Below are 17,462 nucleotides of genomic sequence, written 5' to 3'. Positions count from 1 at the left end.
TTTTAATTTAAATGTCTAATAAATTATTCCTTAAAAGTGTAATTATATAGATGAATGCATAGTTTACTTTTTTTAAAAAAAAAGTCATTTTACCCATTATTAAGTTATTTCTAATTACCTGTTTACCTTTTTAATCTTGTAAACTACGAAATAAGCTAAGCTTTAAGACCCAAGTCAATAATATGCATAATTTTTAAATAAGGCAAAAAAAAAGTCGGCACGGCAACATGCGTAGTTCAAAGTTTTAGTAGGCGAGTAAAAACTCATTTAAATAAATTTTACCCATTAAATTTTTGTAGTATTTTTCTTTTTAACGATATTAGTTTTTGTAGTTGCCGTATTCCAAAAATATTTGCGTCTGATGTGATTTGATACACAAGGGTAAGTCATATCGGGCATAGTACGTATTTCGAAACTTTAGGTTGATTTGTGAAAAATAAATTATATTTAAAAAATATATTATATGAAAAATAGGAAATATTTTTTATTAAAAATATTTTTAAATAAAATAATTTATTTCTTATTATTTAATTATAATTTAAAAATAAAAAATAATAAATTTGTATATTATCGCTTCAGTAAGATTTTTACTCTTTTGAAAAGAATTCAAAATTACATAAAAAATACTTCATTTTTTTATTTAATTAGAAAAATATTTTGTATTTATTAATTTTTTAAAATATTATAAGCATTATATCACTGTAAAATAATTTTTTTTATAGAAAATTAAGTAATTTTTATAGTATTTGAAAATGAATAAAAAAAATATTTGTACAGAAAATAAAAATAAATAAATATTTAGTCTTTTTATTTTTTGATTTATTAATTTTTTTTATTTCTCCTGTAAAAAAATATTGTCTGTAAAATAATTAGAGATATATATTAATTCTGTTTCGTATTTTTTTTATAATTATATTAAAATTATTATTTATTTTTATTTTTTATATTATAATAATATATTTAAAATGTGTACAATCAAAAAATTAATTAAAAAATTTTTTACAAAATAAATTAAATAAAAATTATGAGATAAATAAATTATACAGTGTAATTGCATATATATTTATCATGATAGTCTATAGATGAAATAACAGTTGCAACATAAAATTACTTGGAAGACATATGTAATAATTTGATTAATTGCATATTTAAATATTTATATTTTAATATTTTTATTTATTAAATATTTTAATTTTAATATTAGCTTAATAAATATTTAAATTTTAAAAATATATTAATTTTAAACATAATTAAATTAAATTTATGATTTTAAAATTGTATTTAAATTAATATTTTTTTAAAATTTAAATATTTAAAAATAATTTTTTAAAAATTAGGTATTTATTACATTATAATTAAAATTAAGTTATCTAATAAATAAAAATATTAAAATATAAGTATATAATTAAGTGTGTATTTTGCGTAATAATTTGTTTGCCGAGAGATGTGCATCGATGGGTAAGTTGTTGACAATTTGAGATTATGGAACGGTGCGTTTTAGACTGACAACAGTTCCAGCAAGGAAGTGAAAAATTGACGTTTTTCCAGAGGGGGATTCGCCTACCTAAGAATTCACATGGAAAGCTAGCTTCAGTAGCAAATGGAGATCCAAATGAAGGATGTAGAGCTTGCGTAACACAGAACATGAAGCAACAGACGTGCTTCGATTGCCTTCAACGCCGAATAAAGTCCGATTTCTCGGACCAACTTCTCTTTTCTTATGGCCTATCCGATTCTGCTTTCCCCTTCGGCTCCTCTGCTGTTGTCCAGGTGTGTTCCCCTCTTTTTCTCTTTCCCCCTCTCTCTGGCATCAAGGATTTTACGTAATTGCATTTGTTTGTCTGAAATGGTACAGATGCCAAATTCTAAGGAAGAGGCATCGGCTTCAGCTTCTCAGTTCATATTGGAGCAGTTGCCGACTGAAGAACACGATTGCTTGACTAAATACGTGTAAGATTCTTATTTTTTTTCTTGCTGATTTTTCCAATGATTCTTTTAAGGCTTTAAATTTTAATTATTTGGTGGTGAATTTTACCATTGATTATTTCAAAGGCTTTGAATTTTAGCTCATCAATTTAGGTTTTCCCCTATTTTTTTTTTAACGGTCATAAGAGAATAATCCCCGGTATTCGTGGCCGTACCTCCAAACAATGCTTTCTTAGCATCGTACCTGAGTTCTCTTGGGGAGTGTAGTGTGCCTAATACTTGTTGATAGCTCATCAATTCAGATTAATAGACCTCCCAATTTCAGTAAATTGTTCCAATTTTAGAAGGAACTGTTGATGCCTAATGAAGAACCTAATAATTGTTTATGGTCGTGCCGATGCTTACCTAAATCAATTAGCGAATTCTGTAAAAAATAAAGAAAAAGTGTTTAGTATTTAAAAGATAAAGCAATAATATAGGGAAAAAATGGTTTTTAATTACATAGGATATAGTATACGTAAATATATTTTTCTCTAATTCTTAGCCCATAAAATAGCCTCTTATCACAATAAATAGCTGCTTTGAATTACTTGATTTTTCATCAAGGTGAATTGATCAATATATTGTAGTGTATTACGACCCTATATAGTTTACCAACTAAATACTACACCTGTACCCATATCACGTACAGGGTCGGACCAAGTATTAGCCTTTTTTAATCCAACATTTTTCTGTGAACCTGTTCTTGTTGAATTTTGTGATTATTGGGTCCTATTTCTTTTGGAGGGCATGGTAATTTTTAAACAAAAATTCTGATTAGTTATGTTATGTTACCCTAGATAGCTTAGACGCATATCTGTTATCTTTCATGACAATCTAAACTAATTTCAACTGAACTTCCTGCTTCCTTTTGGCAGTGATGAATATATAATAGAAAATGTTGTTGAAGACAGTGACAATTGTAGGATCGGTGATATGTCTTTATCTGAAGAAAGCCAAGATCCTTCCAAGGTCAGTGATCTAATGGTGAGGTCAAGTACACTGGAATATTCATTAAATCAATCTTCTTATTTGCTGCATGGTGACAGAAGATCTGTAAATCTGATGAGATCTGAAAGTTCCACTTGTACATGTTCTAGTAGGTTCACATGCTCCCGTACATTCAATGCTTTAGCCTCAGTTGCTCATATAGGTACTTGTTCCTCTAATGCCTTTGAAATGCTTACTTCTAACTTTTTGTCTGGCTATCTGGAAAATCAAGTATTGTGCTCGCTTAGTTGCTTGATTGAAGGAAAAGCTTCAGGGAAAGATAGTGTAAATTTTCTTCGTCTAGTTGGGGTTCCTTCATTTGATGAGAATAGTATCCCTGGCTGCCTGAGGCATCCAAATATAGCTCCAATTCTTGGATACTTTAAAGCATCTGGGTACATTTACTCAGTGCTTCCAAAGTCTCCATACAACTTGGATAGTATTCTGCATTACTGCCCCAATGTCTTAAAGTCTGAGTGGCATATAAGGTTTTTGGTTTATCAGCTACTGTCTGCCCTTACTTGCTTACATGGATTAGGGGGTTACCATGGTAACATACATCCATCTAATATAATGCTAACTAATTCATGCTGGTCTTGGCTGTGCATTAAGGATAAGCCAAAATCAAGATCTAGTTTGTGTTCAAGAGAAGCTGAACACAAACATCCTGCTGTCTCTGCAAGAATTTGCTGCTGCATGGATGGTTGTTCTTCTCATGGACTCTATGCAGATTTGAAGCTTTCGCCATCTACAGATTGGCATTCACAATTTCATCTGTGGTGGAAGGGAGAGTTGAGCAATTTTGAGTATCTGCTTGTCTTAAACAGATTGGCTGGGAGAAGGTGGGGAGATCATACATTTCATACTGTAATGCCATGGGTAATAGACTTTAGCACAAAACCTGATGAAAATTCTGATTTAGGGTGGCGGGACTTGAGCAAAAGTAAATGGCGGTTAGCAAAAGGTGATGAACAGTTGGACTTCACCTATTCAACATCTGAAATACCTCATCATATATCGGATGAATGCCTTTCTGAGTTAGCAGTTTGCAGCTACAAAGCTAGGAGGTTACCCTTAAGTGTTTTGCGACTGGCTGTTCGTTCAGTCTATGAACCCAATGAATATCCCTCTAATATGTTAAGACTATACCAGTGGACACCTGATGAATGCATCCCAGAGTTCTACTGTGATCCTCAAATCTTTTATTCTGTGCACTCTGGCATGACCAATCTGGCAGTACCTTCATGGGCACATAGTCCAGAGGAGTTCATTAAACTTCATCGGGATGCTTTGGAAAGTGACCGAGTCTCATGTCAAATTCATAACTGGATTGACATTACATTTGGTTACAAAATGTCTGGGCAGGCAGCTGTGGCTGCCAAGAATGTTATGCTACCTTCGTCAGAGCCCACAAAGCTAAGGTCGGTGGGACGCAGACAGCTCTTTACTCGACCACATCCTGGACGTCTAGTTTCTCCAATGAAGAAATGCTATAGCACAAATATATCTGCTGTGAATGAATGCCAATCAAATGGGGTAGAGAGAGAGACACCTCTTCTTTTTGAAAATTCTTATTTACAAGAATTGGAAAATGCATCTGCATTTTCTGAGCACGCTGGTCACTTGAGTCCTCAATATTGTTATGGTCCAGAACGCCTTGTGCGCACTACGTCTTCTGTTGATGAGTCAGAGACTGAAAATATTGGGAAATGTATATCTAAGTCACTTGAAATTAGTAAAACCTATGGATTTCCATCTGATATTAATTTAAGTTATCTTCTTGAGCATATAGAGGAGGAAGTTGAAGGATCCATGGGATTCCAAGAGCTATTGCTTTGGAAGCAAAGATTGTTGTATTCAAGGAACTCTTCTGAAGATGTTGCAAAGGATGTGTTTTCAATTGGTTGTGTATTGGCAGAGCTTTATTTGAAGAGGCCACTCTTCAATTCAACATCATTAACTATGTATATTGGAAGTGGTGTATTACCTGAGTCCATACTCGAACTTCCCCCACATGGTAAAGTTCTGGTGGAAGCCTGTATCCAGAAGGATTGGAGGAGGTATTTATTAATTGTTTTGCATAAATGTTGTGGTATACACAATGGAATTTGTGGTTCTCAAATATTTATTGATTTTGTGTTATTGTCAGATTTAAAGGCTTTTACGTGCGCATGCCTGAACTATTTGTTTTCCTTTTTCCCATTCTCAATAATTAGGAGGCCATCAGCCAAAAGTCTTTTGGAATCACCTTATTTTCCCAGAACAGTCAAGTCATCCTACTTGTTTATTGCACCAATTCAGTTACTAGCAAGTGATGGATCCCGACTTCAATATGCTGCTAATTTTGCAAAACAAGGAGCCCTGAAAGCAATGGGAGCCTTTGCAGCTGAAATGTGTGCCCCTTATTGTTTACCTCTTGTAGTAAATTCTCAGTCTGATACTGAAGCTGAATGTGCTTATGTACTGCTGAAAGAATTCATAAAATGTTTGACACCAAAAGCAGTAAAGACATTGATCTTGCCAGCTATCCAGAAGATTCTACAGGCTAGTTGTGAACATTATTGTTGTATGTGTGCAACTTTCATTTTTTGCCTCTTACTAATAAATAAATTAATTTCAGACTACAGGTTATTCACATTTGAAGGTATCACTTCTCCAAGGTTCATTTGTACAGGAGATTTGGAACCTCATTGGTAAACAAGCATACTTGGAAACAATACATCCTTTGGTTATATCAAATTTGTATGTTTCTCCTCATAAGAGTTCAGCTGCTGTTGCTTCTGTGCTGCTGATTGGCACAAGTGAAGAGCTTGGTGTACCCATCACAGTTAATCAGGTTGATCATTCTAGAGGTTTTGGTTTTGTAATATGGTATTGGATGCACAAAATGATTGTGTGCTTGTGTGTATGCAATTATGCATTAACTCACACACGTGAAATGCCATCCAAGAATTCAATTTCTTTTTGCAGTTGTAACATACTTATATCTGTGTGTTGATCCAGACAATCTTGCCTTTGATTCATTGCTTTGGGAAAGGACTGTGTCCTGATGGAATTGATGTGCTGGTTAGAATTGGTATTTTCTGTCTATTGGTCAGCAGAATAATGTTCTTTATGGAATGGGCATGATCAATTCATTAAGCTACCTCTCTGCTTTGCTGACCTTTCAGGTGGTCTTTTGGGCGATAACTTCATTGTCAAACAAATGCTACCGTTGCTTAAACAAGTCATTCATTCTTGTATCAGTGTTTCATATATGAATAAGCCTGAGCCTGTTCATAGTTGGAGTGGTTTATCCCTAATTGATTGTCTGAATACATTAGATGGTGTAGTTGCATTTTTGCAAAGGGAGTTGATTGTGAAGGAGCTGATTGAAGTATGGATATTGCTTTTAGTCTTCATTCATTTTTATTTCTGTTCTTATTGAAGGTTTGTTCTACTTCTTGAAAAGTTCACGGTACGTCTTTGATCATGCAGGATAGAAGTTGTTTACATGTTACTATCCTTATGCAGACAAAATTGGATATGTCGGTGCTTCAGGTGGTCCAAACTTCTATACTGTGCTTTTTAATCTTGCAGGCTTTTTCCTTTCATTATTTGTGAAGGCAAAGTTGTAGTATGTTTGTTCCTCATTCGATGTGACCTGAAGTAATTCTCCTATTAAGTAGGTTGGAAATATGCAACAAGGTTTTATTTTCTCATCTCTTTTTGATGTTTATATTTTTATTTTCCAATAGTAGGTTTGCTTGCAAAGGGCAAGAACAAAAAGTTGTTGTAAGGCTTGTTAAAATTGTAAATCATGCAAATTCAAAGTATTTAGACTTAATTGAATGCAAGTGTGTCTCTTATATGCAACATTGAACTTGCGTGATATTTTTATGCTGTGTACACCTTTTTAGCGCCTCAAACGTGGAATTGCTGCTTTTACTTTGCTTATACTCATTGACTTTGTGCTAGCATTGTGATCCTAACTTGCTTAATCAGTAAAAATGCCCTCTTGATTGTTTAACTTTTGTTTTCAATCTGATTGTGATTGAGTTAGTCTTTCTGAACTTCCTTTTCCTCTATATTAAGTTCATTTTCTCAATTTGCTTTTTTCCACTATGAACCTCCTTTTCCCTAGTTCTGTTCATGATATGCCAACTATTTTCTATGTTTTCATTAAGCAACGCAATCTCTTTTGTCAGGTTGCTGCTATGACTCTCATGGCAGTTTGTCAACGAATTGGACCAGAATTAACAGCATTACATGTTCTGCCGCAACTTAAAGAGCTATTCGATGAGCTTGCTTTCTCACAGGAAACTGGAAATGTTTCTGGCTCTTTTGGCAGAAACTTGAGGATTTCCAAAGCCAAAGTAGATGGGGAGGCACAAATTGAAAGCCGAATGGACCTTGTGTGGGTGTTATATTCATTATGGCCTTTCAAAAAGCCAAATCTGGCATGGGATTGCTCACATAATTGTATAGGTGTATCTGATTGCCACCATATATTATTACTTTTATTGAGCTTTTTTTCCTTCTAATTTCAGGTTACTTCTATATCCATCATTTGCATCTCTTCTTGGGATTGAGAAACTTCGCCAGTGCTGTGCCACTTGGTTGCTGCTTGAGCAATTTCTTCTGCGGTTTCACAATTGGAAGGTATATGCTTATAAATTATAATATCAATACGAAATTGTTAGGGTGCAGGTCTGTGCATTTCACATGTACATATTTTGCACTTCATAACTGTTATGATTCAGTGGGAATATTCAGGAGAATCATCTAGAAGTGGAGCAGAAAATATAACTGGTAAAAGGCCTGCTTTTACCAAGAGCTCAACATCCGAGTACAATCCTGCTAAGCTGTTGCTTAATGGGGTTGGTTGGTCAGTTCCACAATCACAAGGAATTAAAGGTGGCAAAAACATGATTCCTCAAAGACTGTTAGATGGCATTCATCAGAATTCAGTTGAAAGTCATGTAGCCTCAAACCTTTTGAAGCGTGAACCATGGTTTTGGTTACCCAGTCCAGCTGACAGCTGGGAAGGGCCTGATTTCCTTGGGCGTGTTGCGAGTCTAAAAGATGAACTTCCATGGAAGATCAGAGCATCTATTGTACACTCAATCCGTGCACATCATGGAGCATTAAGATCTTTAGCTGTTACCCAAGATGAGTGCTTGGTTTTTACTGCAGGAATTGTCCCAGGATTCAAGGGAACAGTTCAAAAGTGGGAACTTTCAAAAATAAACTGTATGTCTGGTTATTATGGTCATGAGGAGGTTTGTAATTGCATCTTTTACTATTTTTTGCCTTTGTCGAGCCATCTGAAGCACAAAAATATTGTTCACATGGAGGCATCTGTACCTTCTTTTCCTCAGATACACTATAGGAAAAGAGATTTTGTATGTACACACATGCACAGACTGAGAGAGAGACATACACACTTTCTCTTCAGCTTAAAATTGTTGTGGTTGTTTTGGAGTGTGGGTGCTCCTCCATGTATTTCATTAATGGATGATGTTGATTTAGAAATACCAGAACTGGCATCGTATCAATTTTTTTGCTCCCTTTCAGAGTATGGCTACAATCTTCTTTTAATTTAATGGCTGTAATTTTCTTTTCAAACGTGCCTTTGGTGTTCATTAATATTACCATTCTAAAGCTTTGGAGGGATGTCTATCATACACCAAAAGTTCATTTGTTTTTGCTAGATCTGTTTGTGGTTAGAGCTATGCCTCTAATTGGTATGAAACTTGCAGGTTGTGAATGACATTTGTGTATTGTCATCCAGTGGAAGGGTAGCGTCTTGTGATGGAACTATTCATGTTTGGAATAGCAGAACAGGGAAAGTACTGTCACTTTTTGCTGAACAATCAGTGGATTCTACAAACATCTCAAGCTCTTCATCCTCTAAGATCAATGTTGATCATCTGAATATGTTGAACTCCAATACACTATCAAGTGGATTATTGACTAGTGCATTTGATGGGAGCTTGTACACTAGTATGCAGTACTTAGAGTCTCTTGAAATGCTTGTGGTCGGCACTGGAAATGGTTCTGTGAGGTGATATCCTGCTGTTTCATTAAGATTTCATCTTAAGCTAGTGCAAGAAAATCTCATTCTAATGCAGTTAAGTATTTTATAACTTCTGTTCAAAAACACAGATTTATTGATGTTGCCCATAGTCGAAAGCTTCATCTCTGGAGGGGTGAAGCTGTTGAATCCACTTTCCCTTCTCTTGTCTCTTCAATATGTTCATGTGGATCTGACAAAACTCGAGCAGATGGAACTCTTGCTTCACCATCTTGGATTGCAACTGGACTAAGTTCTGGTAATTGCAGGCTATTTGATTTGAGAAGTGGAAATGTTATTGCTTCTTGGAGGGCTCATGATGGATATGTGACAAAGGTATGGTTAAATTTCTAGCCAGAATGCTATGTTTTTAATTGGAAGAGCTGTTGTTCTCACCTTGCATTGCATGTGTGCAGTTGGCTGCACCAGAGGACCATTTGCTTGTTTCCAGTTCTCTTGACAGGACTCTGCGAATTTGGGACTTGAGAAGGTAGTTTCATAATATCTCATTTCTTTTCAATCTACCAGTTCTCGTTTGTGACATATTATATTTACGATCTGGCTTCTGGAGCTTGATTGCTACTTTGATGTCAGTTCTTTGATACTTTAAGCCTCAACTAAAGTTGAAGCTTTAATTACGTTGGTTTGGAGTTCTATATATGATTGTTTGTCAGGAATTCACAATCACTATTTCAAGTTTGGCATAGACATCTTTACCTTTCCTAAATAGTATTTTTATGTTATAAATTTTCATTGAAAATCTTCTGTTTTTTTAGTCTGTGTTTAAGCTTCTTGTTTGATTTGTTGAATTTTATCCAATCTAATTGTGGGACATATTTGTGCAGGAATTGGCCGCCCCAGCCCACTATTTTTAAAGGCCATACTGATGGGATATCTGGTTTCTCTGTGTGGGGTCAAGATGTTATTTCAATTTCTAAAAATAAGATTGGGCTTTCCACCTTGTCCACATCTGCTGAAGAAGTATGTTTCGAATGTTATTTCTTCAACCATGCTCCTCTTAGGCACATAACTCAAGAACTATGAATTTATTGAACATTGCTCATACAGTTTGTCTGCAAAATGCAAACACGAGGAATTTTGGTGGACACTATCAAGTCTAAGATCAAATGAAAATTAGATGTGGACAGTTTTATGGTGTCTATAATTTTTATGGAAATAGTTACGCCATTTCTTCCTGAGCTTTAGGTTCTGGTGGTTCTCCCATAGAAGGGAGACGATCCTAATTTGGTAGGATAACACTTTTCAGCTCTCTTTTAGAGGCCCCTTATCTATTATCAGTCTTTCACTGCCAGGGAATCTTTTCTTCGGTATTTTAAGGGAATTAATAATATTATACTCTACCTTTTCCATTGTTCAATTATTATAATTACAACTGTGTGAATTTCATGATGCAGGATGGGCAGCAACAGATTTTGCCTCAGAAACTATGTGCAGCTGATCATGGGATGAAAAATTTGTCAGTGCTATCAAGTATAGATATTCTACCTTTCTCACGTTTGTTTGTTGTTGGGACAGAAGATGGTTATTTGAGAATATGCTGTTAGATGTGCGTTGATGCCCCAAAAAGGTTATATTTTATATATTTACTTAATAATCTCGTTTAATTTGAGTTCGATTACTATGTTTTGGGATTAAGCAATTCATTTTGTTGCAACTGGAAGTTGTTTCCAACCTAATGTTGATGTGAGGTTGCCATCGCTGTCTCCAACCTGTCATTGAGGATAATGGAAAATCAAGTTTAGGAAGCAAAGTATTTCATAGTTCGGCACGACAAAGACATTTTGGCTAGAGCCCTTGCCCCTTGGGCAATTTGATAATTTCCTGACGTCTATGCCTAACCGTTACCGTTTCCCCCTGTTTGAGCTGCATCTCTGTTTCTGCTCATTGTTCACATTGATTATTATGAAAATTCCAAAATGCACTTTTTTACATCTATACAGAAATATTTATTAAGTAAAGAGTTTGGGAAGAAAGTTTTTGAATCAAGGTAAGGTTTTTTAAAATTTTTAAAACAGAAATAAGTTCACGAAATAAATTTAAATAAGTTTAATTTAACTTTTTTAGCTAAATGAACTCATAATTTTGTATTTAAGGTAAAGTGGGTTTCAGAATAAGATATTATTTTTTATTTATATTTTTAATTAAAATAAAAATTTAAGAAAAAAAATCAAGAGATCAGTTCGACACGCCTAATCAAACTCAGAAAGAGTCTTACTTTTTCTTTTTTCTCCGTTTCTTTCTTCTTTCTTCCAGTGTTAGTTAAAGCCAATTTCCTCCTGTTCATTACCTCCTATCAGCATGCATCACTTGCCGATGTCCAGTCGGACACATCAAAATACAATGGATGAGAAATGTACAACCATTACTCCAGCATTTCCTTCATTTTCCAGAGTCTCAACCTCCGTTTTCTTCTTCTTTTTTAACTAATAAATGTCATTTATAATAGATGAAGATGAAGAATCAAAACTGACATGCATCACCTTGCTTTTTACTTCTCAAAAATCGAGAAAGCCATATTCTTAGCCGAAGAAAAAGATCCACATGATTCTTCCTCGCCATTTTTTAATATTAAAAATTTTAACCTGCTCGATATATATTAGCAGTTTAAATAAGTGTTAACCGTTTCACAAGCGATTAGTTTTAAAGTGTTACATATAAAATAAATATTAGATTAGCTATTAAATATAAAATGAAAATAAATAAAATAAATGAATATGTAAATTTATAAAAATAAAGAGATATAAATTTTAAACAAAAATAATTAGTGGTTGCCGATCACTAAACATGATGAAGGGTACATTTTTGATATCCATTAGTAATAAATAATAAAAATTAATATTTTGAGTTAATTTAAACATAACACTATTACTAAATAGTGTTGCTGCCTAATAGAGCTTTTATTTATCAGATTGTTGATTATTGTTATGTATTTATATATTTTCCAGGAGATATTGATATGAATAGATTTGTATCTTTATTTGTTAATTCTCCTTTACATATTCAATCTTTCCTCTATTCATCGTTGTTTTGGTTTTAAATTGAGTTTTGATCAAGGAAAAATAAGCATGAAATTCTCCAGTATATTCATTTTCATACATACAAATGATAATTGAGATTCATTTGAGTTTTATATTTTTTTAATTTTTATTTTAATTATTAATATTTAAAGTAGTAAATTGATATTTATTATAAAAATTAGAAATAAAATATTATTTAAATTTTGTACTCAAATGAGCAGGTGAAACTACTTGTTTGATCTTCTATAAATAAAAAAAAAAATTGAGGGATGTTTTTGATATATCTCACCTTTTCAACTGATTAAGTTTAATACCTTAAATTAATGGAAGGTATCTTAGTTTATTTTTAAAACATCCCTTCACTTTATTTTATATTATGGAGCTTTTAAAGTCTTTTTAGCTAGAGAGAGAAGCTTTTCCTCTCGGATAAGTTGAATGTAGTTTTTTCCTATATCTTTCTCTGTTCTTTGAGAGTTCTTATGAGATTTTAGTCTCTACTTGCGGTAGTTCAACCCTTTCTCCGTTGGTGTGGATGTATAGTTCCTTCTACCTTCCGCAGCTCAGATACGGGATAGCCCTCCAAACTGCAAATAAAGGAGAAATAAACACAAAAAAGAGAAAGAAAAACAACCGATTGATAGCAAACTCATAATCATTTGTCAGATCATCTCATACATGTTCATGTGTTGTCAAAGATGCAGGTCAACTTTTAAGGGTCCCCAAAAATGGACCCATAGTGTAAAAAGGATGGTAGAGTCCAAACTCCATATATTTACATTACAAGACCATATAAACTCATCTAAATAAATGATAGGCCGGTAATCTTATAAGTATATAGAATAGTTTTAAACAATGAAGAGAGAGTACTCCGAGACTTAGCCTAGTGGAAAGTGCATCCTTATAACCTTGTGAGGTCAAAGGTTCGACTCCCCACCCCTATTTCAAAAAAAAAAATAATGAAGAGAGAGAAAGTATTATATCTATGGGAATCAAAAATTAAATATTAAAATATTTGTAAATTTAATTATTATTTAAACTATCAATTGTGATAAATGTTTGTAAATTTGAAATAAAATAAGAAAATGAAATTAAGCGCTCAACAAAATAAAATTTGTGAAACAATTAATATATTAAGTACTAAATTATCTTAATTTCATTTGGACCTAATTCAATTGACTCATTTAATTAACAATTTAATTTTAATTACTAAATCTAGTACAAATAAGTAATTGACCCTACTCTCTTGAGCAAAACCAAATTAATTAACTAAACTTTATCCTCTATCTCTTAATAATCTCATAATTCTCTAATTAATTTTGCAAACACTAATTATTTTGTCTAATACTCCACAAGTCAAATTTTCATTTCCAATTTAATTAATATTTCTATGATATTCAATTTCTAATTCAGTCCTAAAACGTTCCCTTCCATATTAATCTCAGAATAAAATCATTCAAACATATTCATATTAAGAATTGAATAGTAGATTTTGGTAAAGAAAATTAACTCAAATAAATTAAAGAATATTATTTTGTTTAATACTTCACAAGTTAAATCTTTATTATCAATTCAATTAATATTTCTATGATATTCAATTCCTAATTTTGTCTTAAAACGTTCCCTTCCATATTAATTTCAGGATAAAATTATTCAAGCATATTCATATTAAGAATTGAATATATAGTAGATTGGTAAAGAAAATTATTTTGTCTAATACTCCACGAGTCAAATTTTCATTTCTAATTCAATTAATATTTCTATGATATTCAATTCTAATTTAGTTCTAAAACGTTCCCTTTCATATTAATTTCATGATAAAATCGTTCAAGCATATTCATATCAAGGATTGAATAGTAAATTGATAAAGAAAATTAACTCAAATAAATTAAAGAGAATCAACAATTTAAACTACATTAAGTTCTCTAGTAAACAAATTTAGTTACTCATATTCAAGAATTCAACAATAAACTTTATTGAAAAATTATCCAAAATCATCATAAAACAATTGTGAATAATAAATCAATAGAATAAGAGAAGAAATAAAAACTCCAATAAATTAAAGAGAATCAATAATTTAAGCTGCATCAAGTCTTTTAGTAAACAAATTTAATTACTCATATTCAAGAATTCAACGATAAACTCTATTGAGAAATTATCTAAAATTATCGTAAAATAATTATGAACAATAAATAAAAAAAATAAGAGAAGAAAGAAAAATTGTAGGTGAATTTTCCTTTTAGATCTTTTAAATTTTCTCCTTTTTTTTTTCATGATTTATGCCGTGTATATGTTGTTACGGTCAGCTGCCTGCTTGGGATTTAATCCTACATCGGCGGATTGCGGCAATTCCGAATTGTATATAATAGCTAGCACGAAACTACTAAATAACTTGGGTTAACCATTTTGGGCCAAGTGGAAAGTGAGTCCAAAAGTTATTTGGGCCAGTTTGGGCCGGACTGTTTCAATTGGTATCAGAGCCACTCTGAGTCAGAAAAATTATGCAAAACTAGTGGGTCTGCGAGGAAAGGGCTACCCGTATGAGACGAGGTGGAGCCGCCCGAAGTGTCAGCGAACCACAATACTCGAGGGTCCGGTCCTGGTTAGCAATTGTATCTGATTCAGTTGCGATAAGGACGTCGCAAATTTAGGTACTAGCGAACCACAATACCTGAGAGTCTGATTCTGATTAGTAATTGTATTTGATTCAGTTGCGATGAGAATGTCGCAAATTTAGCGGGACCGAGTGATGGTTAGCTGCCTGCTTGGGATTTAATCCTAGCGAACCACAATACCCGAGGGTCCGATTCTGGTTAGTAATTGTATTTGATTCAGTTGCGATGAGAACGTCGCAAATGTAGCGGGACCGAGTGTAATAGTCAGCTGCCTGCTTGAGATTTATTTCCACATCGGCGGATTACGGCAATTCCGAATTGTATATAATAGCTAGCACAAAACTACTAAATAACTTGAATTAATCATTTTGGGCAAGTGGAAAGTGAGTCCAAAAATTATTTGGGCCAGTTTGGGCCGGACCGTTTCATATGTATTCAAAAGTGAATAAAAAGACTTTAGTCTTTCAATTACGATGTATTTATACTCTCTTGATACTCCTAATTCGTGTACTTGGTAGAAAATTTAGACTTCTGGTAAAAATATAGGGTGGAGTATATAGAAAAGAGTGAAATACGGGATAGACCATGAAAATACAAATCTGTATTTATTTTATCCAAAGAGAAATACAGGACAAAGAGCAAAAGACGGTGCAAAGACAAAAATACTAGGTTGTTCCATATTTTTAGTTTTAATTTACAATACCTGAGGGTCCGGTCCTGGTTAGTAATTGTATTTGATTCAGTTGCAATGAGGACGTCGCAAATTTAGCGGGACCGAGTGTAACGGTCAACTGCCTGCTTGGGATTTAATCCCACATTGGCAGATTATGGCAATTCCGAATTGTATATAATAGTTAGCACGAAATTACTAAATAACTTGGGTTAACCATTTTGGACCAAGTGGAAAGTGGATCCAAAAATTATTTAGGCCAATTTGGGTCAGACTGTTTCATTTGTATTCAAAAGTGGATAAAAAGACTTTAGTCTCTAAATTATGATGTATTTATACTCTTGATACTCCTAATTCGTGTACTTGGTAGAAAACATAGAAAATTTAGATTTTTGATAAAAATATAGGGTGGAGTGTGTGAAAAAGAGCAAAATACGGGATAGACTATAAAAGCACGAGTCCGTATTTATTTTATCCAAAGAGAAATACGAGACAAAGAGCAAAAGACGGTGCAAAGACAAAAATACGAGGTTGTTTCATATTTTTATTTGTTTTTTCAAAATTCCTCAAAATTGTTTCGAATTTATTTTTAAAGTGTCTCCTTTTATTTTTTGACCGGTCAAAACACTATAAAAATGAAAATATCAAGTAATAAATTATAACTAAAAATTCTAAAATTAAATATAAAAATCTAATAAAACTAATAAACATATAGGTAGATATAATTTCAAACTATATGATTAAATGTGTAAAATTTCACCTCATCAATAAAAATTAAAATTTGGTCTAAATAAAAATTAGAAGTTTCTGTTTTTGAACATGATATTGAGAGTGTTTTTAGGATAATATTGGAATTATATCGAATTGAAGTTATTTTACGATTTTGATTTTTAATTAAGAATCAAATTGAAATTTAACTCAAAATCTATTTTACACACATGTTTTTCTATAATTTTTTAAGTATATGAGCGGAGACAGGAGTCCAGAATGGGTGGCTGCACCGATTTAAGCAAATATATATATATTTAATAAAAATTAATTTTTTTTCATCCTACTCCGGTTATAATCTAAAAAATTTTTCCACATACCTAATTTCTTTCATAACTTGCAATTTTGTACATTTTTTATAAAATTTTCATATATTTAATTCCTCCACCTAATTTCTAGTGGTATATTTATTTTATATTTTAAATTATTTTTATTTTATATTGTTCAATTACTTTTTTATAATAATTTATTATAGCCATTGACACGGAGCAACTAGCCTTAGATTTTATGACAGATTTGGACCGGAGCTAACTTTTGTATTTTAATTATTATTTTTGAATATTTTGAGTATTTTCATAATTTTGCTATTAGGATTTTATTTCTATTGTAAATAGCCTCCCTTGGCTATTAAGATTTTAGACTCCTATTAGGATTATGATTATTTTTGCATATTAAGATTTTATTTCTATTGTAAATAGCCTCCCTTAACTATTAGGATTTTAGACTCCTATTAGGATTAGGATTATTTTTGCATATTAAGATTTTATTTCTATTATAAATAGCATCCCTTGACTATTAGGAACTCATTTTCAAATTTTTAAGAAATTTCAATAAGACTTTTCATCTTTTAGCTTATCTTTTCTCTTATTTCGTCTTAACCAAACGATATTAATTACAACTCCTGACGGAGTCTAAATAGTCTTATATCAGCCATTATATATATATTTTTTTATTTTTTTAAATTACAAATTCACTCATTCCGCCACTGTTTAGGTATATTAAGTACTATAAATACAATTATATATATCTATATAAATCAATATCATAATACATTATTATAAACATTATATTATATATTAAGTAAAATATATGCTTGCACATTTATATTTTAATATTTTTATTTATTAAGCACTTTAATTTTAATCATGATCTAATAAATATTTAAATTTTAAAAATATTATTTAATTTTAAATACCTAAACTTTAAAAAAATATTATTTTAAACAATTCAACTTTAAAAATAATTTACCTTTAATTGCAATATTAAAACTATGAATAAAATTACGGTTTTGATAAAATTATATTTAAAAGTAATATTGTTTTTTAAAATTTAAATACTTATTAGATTATGATTAAAGTTAAAAT

The 17,462-nt window shown here is 32.0% G+C and overlaps 1 protein-coding gene across 3 annotated transcripts; it reads left to right on the top strand.

Moving 5' to 3' along the window:
- Positions 1-1,495: 1,495 nt before the first annotated feature.
- LOC110602419 (protein GFS12) lies at positions 1,496-10,650 on the top strand. Of its 3 annotated transcripts, XM_021739937.2 has the most exons (17): positions 1,497-1,770; positions 1,856-1,950; positions 2,844-2,937; positions 3,568-5,015; positions 5,172-5,499; positions 5,576-5,791; positions 5,959-6,031; positions 6,126-6,331; positions 6,433-6,495; positions 7,143-7,351; positions 7,485-7,596; positions 7,698-8,216; positions 8,697-9,001; positions 9,103-9,346; positions 9,427-9,500; positions 9,856-9,991; positions 10,426-10,650. In XM_021739937.2, exons 1-17 carry the CDS (start codon positions 1,645-1,647, stop codon positions 10,573-10,575), a joined length of 4,398 nt encoding a protein of 1,465 aa, XP_021595629.1. In that variant the 5' UTR covers positions 1,497-1,644; the 3' UTR covers positions 10,576-10,650. The 3 variants fall into 3 exon arrangements, with proteins under 3 accessions (XP_021595627.1, XP_021595628.1, XP_021595629.1); XM_021739935.2 differs by having other exon boundaries at positions 1,496-1,770; positions 2,844-5,015; XM_021739936.2 differs by lacking the exons at positions 5,959-6,031; positions 6,126-6,331 and having other exon boundaries at positions 1,496-1,770; positions 2,844-5,015.
- The last annotated feature ends 6,812 nt before the right edge of the window (positions 10,651-17,462 follow it).

This window comes from Manihot esculenta, chromosome 15 (assembly GCF_001659605.2).
Source record: "Manihot esculenta cultivar AM560-2 chromosome 15, M.esculenta_v8, whole genome shotgun sequence".
Classification (NCBI taxonomy): Eukaryota; Viridiplantae; Streptophyta; class Magnoliopsida; order Malpighiales; family Euphorbiaceae; genus Manihot; species Manihot esculenta.
The sequence above is the reverse complement of the archived record's forward strand: the minus strand, read 5'-3'. Positions and strand labels throughout refer to the sequence as shown.